This window comes from Neopelma chrysocephalum, unplaced genomic scaffold (genome assembly GCF_003984885.1).
Source record: "Neopelma chrysocephalum unplaced genomic scaffold, ASM398488v2 Primary Assembly neopelma1_124, whole genome shotgun sequence".
NCBI lineage: Eukaryota > Metazoa > Chordata > Aves > Passeriformes > Pipridae > Neopelma > Neopelma chrysocephalum.
In genome coordinates, this window is record NW_020897786.1 from 1,557,776 (window position 1) to 1,569,878 (window position 12,103).

At 56.8% G+C, this 12,103-nt stretch overlaps 1 protein-coding gene across 1 annotated transcript; it reads left to right on the forward strand.

The window, feature by feature from the left end:
- The first annotated feature begins 123 nt into the window (after positions 1-123).
- CD276 (CD276 molecule) lies at positions 124-11,441 on the forward strand. The gene is made up of 8 exons (XM_027698115.1): positions 124-165; positions 3,070-3,202; positions 4,537-4,887; positions 5,270-5,566; positions 7,077-7,217; positions 8,757-8,798; positions 9,201-9,236; positions 10,395-11,441. The coding sequence occupies exons 2-8, from the start codon at positions 3,166-3,168 to the stop codon at positions 10,415-10,417; spliced, it is 927 nt and encodes a 308-aa protein (XP_027553916.1). The 5' UTR covers positions 124-165; positions 3,070-3,165; the 3' UTR covers positions 10,418-11,441.
- Positions 11,442-12,103: the final 662 nt, after the last annotated feature.

Consider the following 12,103-nt stretch of genomic DNA (forward strand, 5'->3'; position numbering starts at 1 on the left):
GTTCCAGGCTCCCCAATCCCCCAGTTCTGTGCTCCCCGATCCCCAGCCCCGCTCTCCCCAGTGTCCCGCTCCAGGCTCCTCCCGCGCCGTTCCCGGCAGGAAGCGGCCGCAGCCAATCGGGCCGGGGCCGCCGCCCGGACCCCGCGCTGCCGCCGCCGCTGCCCGGTAAGTGCGGGGGGGCCCGCCCGGCCCGGGGGCGGTGCTGGGACCGCACCGGGGCTGGGGGGCTCGGGGGGTGCCGGGGGTCCGGCCAGGAGCGGGGCAGCCCCGCGGGAGGAGCCGCCGCCACCGCCCCCGCTGCCCCTCCCGCGGGCCGGGGCGCGGGACCCGGGCGGTGTTCCGGGAGGGCGGAATGAATGGGGCTCCCCCCGAGCCGAGCCCCGCCGGGGGGACACAGCGCAGCCGGGGCTGGGGGGCTCGGAGAGCTCCGGCGGATGTTGAGGGGGGGTGTCGGGGTCCCCCCGTCTCGGTGCGGGCAGTCCCGGGGGGCAGGCGGTGGCCCCGTCGCTTCCCATGGCGAGTATGGATTTAGGGAAGGCGGCATCCCGGCATGCTTAGAAATCCGATTTAAACCGCCCTGTTTAATGTACTGGGCTGAACGCACCCCACGCGTGGGACAAAATCCCGAGGGGAAGCGATTGTTCCCCTTTTCTCTGGGCTGAGACAAGAGATACCCCTCTCCTTCCTGTCACCAAGTATCACCCCGAATTTATATTCTTTCCTCCTGCCAAATATCACCCCAAATCCTTGTCCCTTGCTCCTGCCAAGTATTGTATCCCAAATCCTTGTCCCTTCCTGCCACCAAGTATCACCCTGAATCCTCATCCCTTCCTCCTGCCAAGTATTGCACCCCAAATCCTTGTCCCTTCCTCCTGCCAAGTATTGTACCCCAAATTCTTGTCCCTTCCTCCTGCCAAGTATCACCCTGAATCCTTGTCACTTCCAGGCACCAAGTATCACCCTGAATCCTTGTTCCATCCTCCCGCCAAGTATCACCCCAAATCCTCATCCCTTCTTGCCACCAAGTATCACCCTGAATCCTCATCCCTTTTTCCTGCCAAGTATCACACCCCAGATCCTTGTCCCTCCCTAACTCCAAACATCACGCCCTGAATCCGCACCTGGAATTTGAGGGTTGCACCCCATCTTTCCACCCCCGCTTTGCCATGTCCCCCATCCCCGCAGAGTCCCGAGTGAGGAGCTGCTGCTGTGCACCCAGAAGTCGAGCAGCAACTAAAAATAGTCTAGAGCAGAGCTGGGCTCTTGGCTGGCACAAACCACAGGCAGGAGAGGAGCAGAGTGGGGGGCTCAGCCCAGGCACCCCAAAAGTTGGGATTGATCTGGACTGGGAGGTGAGGACATATTCCTGGATCTGTAGATGTTTTCTTCACACCTCAGGGTGATAATTTGGCAGCTGATAACGTGGGTATTATAAAAAAGCTCTGTGATAGTAAATAAAAAATAGGGAAGGGAGAGGTATGATTCCTAGGGGGATTTAGTTATTCCTTGAGTTTCTGGAGGATTCAGCCATCCTGGCTTGCCTTCACAAGGGCATTCCTCTTCCAAGGAATGTGTTTGTGGAGTTCCTTACATCCCAGTTTGTGACAGAAGTTCAGGTCTGGGGCAGAGCCCATCCTTTGTCCCGGGATGACACCACAGGAATGGGGAAACTGAGTCACGGAAGGCAAGACTCCCAGCTGCAGAAGGAGGACTGGGGACATGGGTGTCCCCTTCCCGTGACACCTCTGAGTGGGTCTGGCAGGACTTGTAGGTCACGAAACCCGTAAAATATAATTTATTTTAGCATCCCCAGGAAAAGGGAAGAACTCCAAGGGAGATGAGTCATGGTTTCCCTCGTCTGGGCAGCTGAGTGATGCCCCATCACCCTCTCCTACCACAGCTCCCTCCCTTCCCGGCTGCCTGGGATTGAGCACAAGGCTGGCTCTGGGCTTGTGCACTTGGGAAAAGGCAAGAGTCAGGTTTAAGAGAAAAGCTGGATAATTTATTTTCTCCAAAGAGCCTCGTGCGTGGGATGGAAGGAGAGGGGATGCCCCTCAGAGATCTTGGGGCAAAACTGTGCCTCAGCTACCCCCGTTCCCCGTGCCTCAGTTTTTCCCTGTGCCTCAGTTTCCCCCGTGGGAGCTGAGCTGACCAAAGCTTCGGGGCTGCCTTTTCCCTGACTGAGGGGGTTTTAAGGAATAAGGTGCCAATGGCCCATGTTGTTCCCGCTGCCACCCAGGAAACTGGTGCCGCAACACTGATTTATTTCAAACTTGGCTGTGTCGGTGCTGAAGGCTCCGGGCGGAGCAGGGGAGCTCTGGGATGTGCTGGGACAGGGATGGGACACGGCAGCGGCGCCGTTGGCTCATTTCTGAGCTGTGATATCTGGGGCTCATTTCTGCTGTGAGGGAGGAACGTGGGTCACGAGCTCTTGGCAGGGCCGGGAGGGATGCTCGGGAATGCAGCCAGAGTAGCCAGCGGTGCCGGGCAGCTTGCCCTCACCTCTCCCCACATCCAGCTCTGAGACGCTCTGGCTCTATTCCCCATTTTTTGGGACAACCTCATGCCGGAGATTTTTCTGCCTTGAACAGGGATGAACCTCCCAGCCCTCCAGCTGCTGGCGGAGCCAGGAGTCTGCAAACCTCTCCTGTTTAGCTTCTTCTGTTTAGTTTTTAGCAATTTTGGACGCTGGGAGCGAGTTGCCTCCTCTTGGAGGACAGGGATGTAACAGCCCGATGCTGCGGGGAAAAGCTGGGAAAGAGAGAAACAAAGGGGAGGAGAAGCAGGGAGGAAGGGAAGAGGCTCACGTGGCTTCCCCAGGGCACCGGCCAACGCCTCCAGCACAAGAGCTGCCTCCGGCTCCATCGGCTCCCCAATGCTGGGGATGCAGCAATCCCTTGGCTGGTGCCAGGCTGGAGGTGAACCCCCTCCCAGGTTTTGTGGCGGGGCGGGTGCTCTGTGGGGATGGCTGGTGTGGGATCCCCGGCCTGATGCTGGTCTCCTCCCTTCTCTTGCTCTTTGTCCCTGGTTCCCAGCACCATCTCAGTGTTTCCTTCTGGTTTTCTTCAGCTCAGGGCTCTTGTTCCAGGAGAGAAGGCTCCCTGTGAGGACTCCCGGGGCTGTGCTTGCTCCTGCTTTCTTATCCAGACTTTGCTTCCACCGAGGATGTTCTTCCTGGTGCTTGTCCTGGGAGTACTGGCAGGTGAGTAGGGCTGAGGGGGGGTCAGCGTGTCACCACCCCAAAGGACATGTCCTGAGTGCCATGTTTATCCCAACAAAGCTGCCTTTGCCCTGTGGTTCCTGGTGGCAGCTCCCCCAAGGTGTTTTTCCTGTTTTGTGGTCCTCTGGCTACCCAGGGCATCACCCTGGCCATGGCTTGTGGTGGCACTTGTGGTAGCAGGGGACACCTCCTTCCATGTGCTACAGCTGAATGGCAAAGCCAGGGGAGGAGTAAATCCTGAAGGTTTCGACTTACCTGGGAGAGACGTTGGGACTGAATCCTTTTGGATTTCACAGCCAGCAGTGATTCTGGCCAGGCTGGTTCCTAAAACCCACTGGCATTTATTATTAGCTGTAGGGAGACGTGACACTCTGGAGTCTCCCTGGAGCCAGGCAGGCTGCCCGATGCTCTTGTCCTGCCTGTCTGTCCGTCTGCAGCCCCTGGCAGGGCTCCTCCTGCCCGGCTCCTTCCTGCAGCTCCTCATCCTCCCTCACATCTCCTCATCCTCCCCACGCAGTCTCTTGCCTCAAATTTAATGCCTCATTGCTGCCCTTGTCCCATGGGAGGTATTCGTGGGAAGGGCTTTGCCGTGTTCTGCAGTGGTGCTGAGCTTAAAATATAAAGTAAATCCATAGTCTGAGGTGAGATTTCCTCCCTTTTCCTCCTTGTTTTGGGATTGGGGTCTGCTTTGGGGGACATTGGTGCCAACAGGCACCCCAGGACCAGCTTCAGGTCCAGCAGCCCTGGCACAGCTGGTATTGCTCTGTGGTAGGGTTGGCATTGTGCCGTGGGACTGGGACATGGCTGGCATCGTGCTGGAGCATTGGGATGAGTTTGGGACCATGCCATGGCACACTGGTTGGCATCTTGCCGTGGCACTGGGATGAGGTTGGCACCATGCCATGCCACACACATGGCATCGTGCTGGAGCACTGGTGCCATCTAGTGCCTGCCAGCCTGGCCAGAGCTGGCTCATCCTGGGGACACGGTACTGTGTCCCCACTGCTGTCACCCTCTGACCTCCCCTCCCCATGGGGACAGTCCAGGCTATGCATCCTGAGGGGTGCAGGTTTGGGTGCCCGTGGCTGTGTCTGGCATCTGAAGGCACTGGTGCCCCTGGTGTGGTGCTGGATGTGGGGCTGTCTCCCTCCTGGCAGGGTGGGCTTGGCTGGCGACGGTCCTGAGATGCCACCTGCCCACAGGTCCCTCCCGTGGGCATCCCTCCATTTGCTTAGATGTTACCCAGGTGGAAGCTTAAGGAGGTGCTTCTGCAGGTCCCACTACCCCGTGCTTTTGCCCTTGTCACCCTCCTGTAGGTGCCATGGAGATCCAGGTCCCGGATGAGCCCGTGGTGGCTCTTTTTGGCCAGGACGCCACCCTGCGCTGCTCCTTCTCCCCCGAGGCCAACTTCAGCCTGGACGACCTGAGCCTCATCTGGCAGCTGACAGACACCAAGCGCTTGGTCCACAGGTTCTCCGGTGGCCGGGACCAGCTGGAAGACCAGGGCAGGGTCTACACCAACCGTACGTCTCTCTTCTACGACCAGCTGCCCCAGGGCAACGTGTCCCTGCTGCTGCGGCGCGTGGAGATCGCGGACGAGGGCAGCTTCACCTGCTTCGTGCGCGTCCGCGACTACAACAGCGCCGCGGTGACGCTGCAGGTGGCAGGTGAGGCAGGGAGAGCTGGGCTGTCCCCGTGTGTCTCCCCAGCAGGAAGGGGTCTCCATCACACTTTGTGGAGCCCCTCTCTCCACCCCTGCTGTGGTTTCCCTATGAATTTAGGTCTCTGTTAGAGACCAACCAGCTGCACCTCCCCAAAATATTGCTGTGTGGGTTACAGTCCCTTTCCTGTCATCATGGAGAAGCTCCCAGTTAAGAGAACACTTGGAGGCACGGCCATAAATGATGCAAAGTTGGGGAGCCTTCAGCTGATTGGTCTTATCAGCTGGAAGAATCTGTCCTGGGTCTTGCCCAACCTCATTGAGTTGCTCCCGATCCTGATCCTTTGGTTGTCTCCATCACATCGTGCTGGTTGTCCTTTCCCTTGCAGCTCCCTACTCCAAGCCCAGTGTGCACCTGGAGCCCAGCAAGGACCTGAAGCCGGGTGACCTGGCCGTCGTGACGTGCCACGCTTCCCGCGGCTACCCCGAGGCCAGCGTGCTCTGGCAGGACAGCCGGGGCAGCAACATCACGGAGAACATCACCACGTCCCAGGTGGCCAACGAGGAAGGTCTCTTTGACGTGCACAGCGTCCTCCAGGTGCTGGTGGAGCCCAGCATCACCTACTCCTGCCTGGTGCAGAACCTGGTGCTGCAGCAGCACGGCCACGCGTCCGTCACCATCACGGGTGGGTGAGCCACCAAATCTGGGGGAAGGAAGGGCTGGGCTCTGTCTGCAGAAGGTGACCGTGGTGGCACTGGGATCTGGGATCCCTACTGTGGCCCAAAGCCACCCTGGGTGTTGCTACACTATGTCCCTGCTCTACCAACCTCCCCCATGGACCCACAAGGGTGACTCGAGGCTGTGCTGTCCCCCCTGTCACCCCACACCAGCATCCCAGTAAGAACCAGTGTCCTTAGTTCTTAGTCTCCAGCTTTGCTCCTTGCCCTGTGCCAGTCCATCAGCACAGGGTATGGCAGGTGTCTTCTCCTTAGCCCGTTGCCATGGGGTGCTCTAAATTTGGGGATCTCCATCCCAGCTGCACCAATCCTACTTCAGGAATACAGGCTGGAGGAATCCATCAAGCACGCTCAGCCTCGCCTCTGAGCTCTGCCCGCTGCCCTCTCAAAGCTCCTTATAACCTCTTGCCCCCCCCAATAGCATTAATTAGTGTTTAATTACTCTTGGTACAGCATTTGCTGGTTAGGAAGGTGGATCTCTGGTGGAGCATAAACTTTCTAGCTGGATGCACCAAACTCTTGCAGGAAAACCTGCGTGGATGCTGCTGGTTGGGGACAGGGGGGTGGTTTTTGGATGGGCTCCTGAGCATGCAAAAAAAAGGTCAACCTTGGGGTGACATCTGTGAAGGGGCAGGGCTTGGGGCAAGACTGTATTTGAAGAAGGAGCAGTAATATGGGGAAAAATTGATTCCCAGCACTCCAGGAAATACCCCCTGAGCCCTGGTGGTCCCTGCCATGTTATTCCAGTTTCTGAAGGAACCCCCAAAAATGTGGAGAGGGACTTTGGACAAGGGCCAGGAGTGACAGGACAAGGGACAGTGTATTGAGACTGCCAGAGGGCAGGGTTAGATGGGATGTTGGGAAGGAATTCTTCCCTGTGAGGGTGGTGAGGCCCTGGCCCAGGTTGCCCAGAGAAGCTGTGGCTGCCCCATCCCTGGAAGTGTTGAGGGCCAGGTTGGATGGGGCTTGGAGCAACCTGGGATAGTGGAAGATGTCCCTGCCTATGACAGGGGGTGGAATGAGGTGAGCTTTAATGTCCCTTCCAACCCAGGCCATTCTATGATTCCACATCCTGAGGAAGGTATTCCCATCCTTCATGCCCCCCTGGCATGAGATGACAGGGGAAAGGGAGCAGGTGCAGGATCATCTGATGCTTCTCCTGAGCTTCTTAGCAAGGGAAGAGTCAGCCTGCAGTTGAGTTTATTAATGGAATTATACAAAGATTTAATGAAGTATTTTAGGGAGTGACTCAACCTGCTGCCTCCCTGCCGGATCCAGGCCTGCTGGGGGAGGCCATAATTCTGTGCACTGATGGTTTGCCTTCCAAAGCCACCCTTGTGCCACCAACTCCCTCCACGGGGACATTCCCCCGGCACCGTGGGGTCCTGGTGTGGGATGCACGTTCCCTGGTTGGGCGGTGGTGCTCACCCAGGTGTTGTGTGTCCCCTCCCCTGCAAGGCCAGCACCTCGCCTTCCCCGCTGCCGCGCTCTGGGTCACAGTGGGACTCGCCATCTGCGTCCTGGGGCTGCTCGTCGTCCTGGCCTACGTGTGCCACAAGAAAATCCGGGAGAGCTGCGAGGAAGAGGAGGAAAACGCAGGTAATGGGGCAGCTACTTCCCCCAGAAAGGGGGAATGGTTTGCCGAGGGTGATGGAATGGGGGGAGCTGGGACAAGTGTTAACCAGCACAGGTTTGCCTTGGTGGTGGCGTCTTTTAAAGGATGAAGGGATGCTGGGGGTGCTGGCACCAGCAGATCTGGGCCACAGAGCCCGTGCTGGCTGCAGGCAGCTCTTTCAAATTTATACCTGGCTTTCCTCCCACCCAGCCTGTCTCCCCCTTTTTGTGCTCTGAGCATCCTCCGTGTGTCTGGTACCCACAACCAGGAGCATCTTCTCCAGGGAGGTGCCTCTAGCACTTAGCACCACAGAAATAGCATAAGAGAGATGCTCTGTGCTCTTGTTTCCTGCATCCTCCTCCTGTTTGGGTTGGTTTTTTTATTTATGGAGACGTGTTTGCACAAAAAGGGGGGGTTTGTTGCTTTAAAAAGCTGCCGTGCTCCGAAAATGGCCGAGGAAGCAGCTTTGCTGGCGTTCCCGGTTGTTTTCTCTCGCTGCCTCCCGAGGCATTCGCTCTGCCAAAGCCTTTCCCTGCCGACATCCCTCTGCGGGGCCGGGACCCGCAGTCTCCCTCCCCGAGGGCTCCTACTTCACTCCTCTCCCTGCCAGGAAGGACCTTGGAAGCAATGCCACCGTGATCCCTGGCTGTCCGTGTCCCCAGCAGTGGGGACAGAGGGGTTTTTTTCTCCAGGAAAACATCTGCAGAAGTTACAGATGTATTTTTTTATATATATATGTAATATTTTTCCCTCTGTACAGAGTATTTTCTCCTCAGCCGGGGGATTTTCAGGGCCGTGACGCTCAGCCGTGGCCTGGGGCCAGCTGACTTCAGTCCTTTAGCATCAAGACACATCTCCCACCCCACCCGTGATGTTTTCCACTGATGGCTGCACACCCTCAGGAATAACCTTTTGCCGTGGCTCTTGGTCAACCAGAAGCCAGGCAGGGACCCTTCCTGCCTCCCGTGGCTGCCAGGCTGGTGGGAACAGCGATTTTTGCTGGGCTTTCCTGCTGGAAGCAGCAGCGTGGCAGGACTTGCCCGTGGGGTGTGAAAGCTCCTGGGCTCCAAGGGTGGCAGCCTGGTGGGTGCTGTAGGAGGGGGATGCTCATCCCTCGGTGTTGGGGTATCCCGGAGGCGCTGGGGGATCCGTGGTGTCCCACTAAGCCCCTCGCCGAGTGTTGCTCCAGATGGCAGCCGTGCTATAAATAGGGATGCGACGGCTGCGCTGCGTCGCCTGGAGCTGTGCCTTTTCCTGCTTCGCTTGTAGGGAATGTGCCACGCTGGCACAGCGTGTGCTGGGGGAATACCCCCATGGGGTGCTGGTGCAGGTGGGTGCCAGTCACCTCCCTGAGCACCCCCAGCAGCTCAGCAGCACCTGATCCCGAGCAAACCCCGGGATACGCGGTGATTGCGGGTTGCTCCGAGCAGCCGGCGATCCAAGGGGCATCCCCAAAATCCGGGGAGGTGGGGTTCAGGGTGGGTGCTGGCATGTTTCCCACACTCTGTCTTGCTCTTTTGCAGGGACGGAGGAGCAGGATGAGGAAGGGGAAGAACCCAAGACAGGTGGGTGCATGGTCCCATATAATAACCCTGAGGGTTTGTTATATAGGGAGTGCATTTTACTACCCCTCCATCGGTGCTCAGCCCCCCCCCATGCTCCCCTTTCTCCGGCACATCCCTCACCTGGCAGCTCCCTGATAAGCCAGTCTATCCCATGATAAAAAAGCATCAAACAGTTTAATTATATGCCCAGTGATTGCCTTTATCTGCTGGCACAGGAGCAACCCCACTTGGGATGCTGTCTCGGCTGCTGGGGAGATTTAGGGACCAGGGGTTGGATTGAGATGGAAATTGGTGTCATTATTGGGGTGGGTTCCCTAAAGTGGGGTTTTTAGCTATTTCCTCTGGGGAAGTGTTTCCTTGCAGGGGTGAAGGACTGACCGTGTGCTGTTTTGCTTTTCACAGCTCTGCAGCTACTGAAAAGCGCGGAGAGCAAAGAGGGTGAGTGGATTTGGCAGGACCATGAACTGGCCCCTGGTGAAGGTTTCACCCTAAGCATCATCTTCGGGTGGTGCTTAGATCTATGTGGAAACCATCTATTGGATTTTGGGTTTTTTTTTCCTCTGTGTTTACAATTTTCGTCTTTTTCCACCCCCGTTCTCCATCAGATTTTCCCAGATCAGTGATTTCCCAGCACCCATTCCCACCCCAGTTTGGCCTGCGCTTGCTCTGGGTGCCGCTTGTGTCTCCCAGCAGTAATGGAGTGAGGCAGCCAGTGGCTTCCACAGGATGTTTTTTCTCTTACCCTTCCTTTTCTTGGGCACCCTCCTGCCACCAACTCAGGACACTGTGAGGAATTTGGGGTTTTTTTGAGCGTTGCCATCGGTTTGCTGAGAGAAGAGGAATTGCTGGGGTTGGTCCTGCCCTTGCAGGGAGCTCCATCCCTCCCCATACAGAATTCCCCAGCAGCAGACTGGTGCTGAATTTCAGGTGGAAATCCATGGAAATTGGTGTCTCAGCTCCTGTTTCTGCCTTTCTCTATCTTCTCCCAACCACCTGGCTTGGTGTTGCCAGCAGCCCATCACCCCTCCCAGCCTGGTGTTGGGCTCCAGCGTTCTCTGTGCCTGGTCAGTCCTGCTTCTCCCCGACTCATTCCCATCCCCAGATCTCAATCTTTTAATTTATTTCCTTTCTTATTAAATCAGAGGCTTGGCCTCTGCTGCTGGTGAATCACTGCTAATTTAACCCTTCCTTCCTCTTTCATTCAACTGTGCTCTGCTTCCTGGCCCCTTGGCTTTTCATTCCCAGTGCGTCCTGTTTGCTTAACCCCATGTGCCAGACATCTCCCACTGGCTCCTCGACCACTTTTGCAGCAGGAACAAAGCTTGGATAATAACACCTCCCAGGATTTGCTGGCTGCAGGGGCATTTTTAGCCGGGAGGATGAATGAAGGGATAAAAACACACCTAAATGTGCCTGGTAGTATTTGCCTGAGGCTGACATCACCCTTGGGAGTGGGGATCCCAGTTTTCCTGGGCAAGGAGAGCCCAGAGCTGCTGCAACCAAGTGAACTTGGTTGAAGTTAGACCTGTGAGTTGTTATTCTTTTTTATTATGTTTGTCAGTTATTTATTTAGTCTTTTTTTTTTTTCCTTCCCAGATAACGAGCAAGAAATTGATTGACAGGGCAGTGCCCTGTGCCCTGGACCAGCTGAGATGTCCCCAGTGGGGGCAAGGTCCGGGTCCCCTGGGAGGACACAGACCTGCTGCCACCCCTCATCCCGGGTCCCATCACCTTCCTCCCTCCCTGGCCATTCTTTGGAGTGCCCTGGGGCTGCGGAGAGGCTGCGTCTCTTCATCCCTGGCAAGCTCTGAAGGCTGGTGTGTCCCTCCCAGGGATGGTGTGTGTGGGATGGAGGATCTTCCCTGTCCATCCCCACGTGGGACTGAGAACAACCGGCGTCACCCCTCCCCCCAGGCACCCCCTGCACCTCCTCCCTCGTGGGCACAGCTGAGCCAGCCGCCTTCCAGGTGCCTTCCAGGGCACGTTTCACTGCCCTTCCCAAGCCCAGAGGCCTTGAGAGGGGTGATGGGCTCAGCAAGGTCTCTGGGAATGACTGCTGGAGCCCTGGAGGCTCTGGGAAGATGGGTGGGACCCAGGGGTCCCCAGGCATGGTGCTCTTGGCCCCCCTGGAGGCACCACTCCAGGGATGTGTGGGGATAATTGATTTTTCACTTTGCAACACTGTGGTTCCCACTGGACTTATATTTTTGCCTTAAATGCAAAATCCCATTGGGGTGGTTACCTCCTGCCTAGTACTTGGGTTTTTTTGGGAAGGGCAGGCCTTGGGGGGCACCTGCTGGCCAGGTGAGGCCCTGCTGTCCTCTCTGTGGTGACAGAGCTGATGCTTTGGGGGCTGAAGCACTGGTTGGGCCAAACTTGGCCAGGGCATGGGGCGAAGCACCCGTTTCCCCCATGGGATTGTGGGGTTTTGCTCTTGTGCATGTCCTGGGGGTCCTCCTGTTGCTGCTGGGGGCGTGGGGGCACCCAAACTGCCGAGGTGAATGAGGTGGCACATCCCTGGTCCTGCTTCAGGGGTGGAGAAGTCCCCGATGGCTCTTCTGCTGGTTTTAGTCATTATTTAAAGTCCAGAATCTGAAGGGATTATTGTGCCTTGACAAATAAATTTGGGGTTGTTTTGGCCAATGCTTTCCGGGCTTGGTGTGGTCTCTGGGATGCAGCTTTGGACATAAATAGTCTGAAGATTGGAATTCCCAGAGCAAAACCTTCATGTTCCCCTTTCAACCCCACCTGAGCTGCCCTCATCCATCCCCCAGCATGGGGAGCAAACGGCCAATGCCTGCCCTTATTCCTCTGCTTTATTCTCATCCCTCAAGCAGTGGAATAAAGAGGAAAATCCCAAAGGGATGCTGTCATCTGTCTAAGATGTCTCCAGAATTCAGGCTGGTTAATCCCAGTGCTGGGATGCAAGTGGGTTCTGACAGGGCCTGGTGAGGAAGGGACCTCCCTAAATCACCTGTGAGGGACTATTTTTAGTTGTCCTTCCCCATCATGAAGCCAAGCTCTGCATTCCAATAGGAAAATATTCCTAAAGGCGAGACGAGGGAACGTGTGCTGGTCTCAGCCTCTGATTAGGGAGGGGATGGATGGTGATTTCATTGAGGGGTTTGATCTACGGCCTGAATTAAGTGCTGGCGCAAGTTTTAACGAGGAGCCAGGAGGTGCCATTAATATTATTTAGTGCCCAGCGCTGGGCTGGGGGAATGAAGCCATTAACCACCCCTCGGGTAACTCGTCCTTGGCAGGCAGTGGGATGAGTTGTCCCCAGGTCTAGGACATCGTTGAAG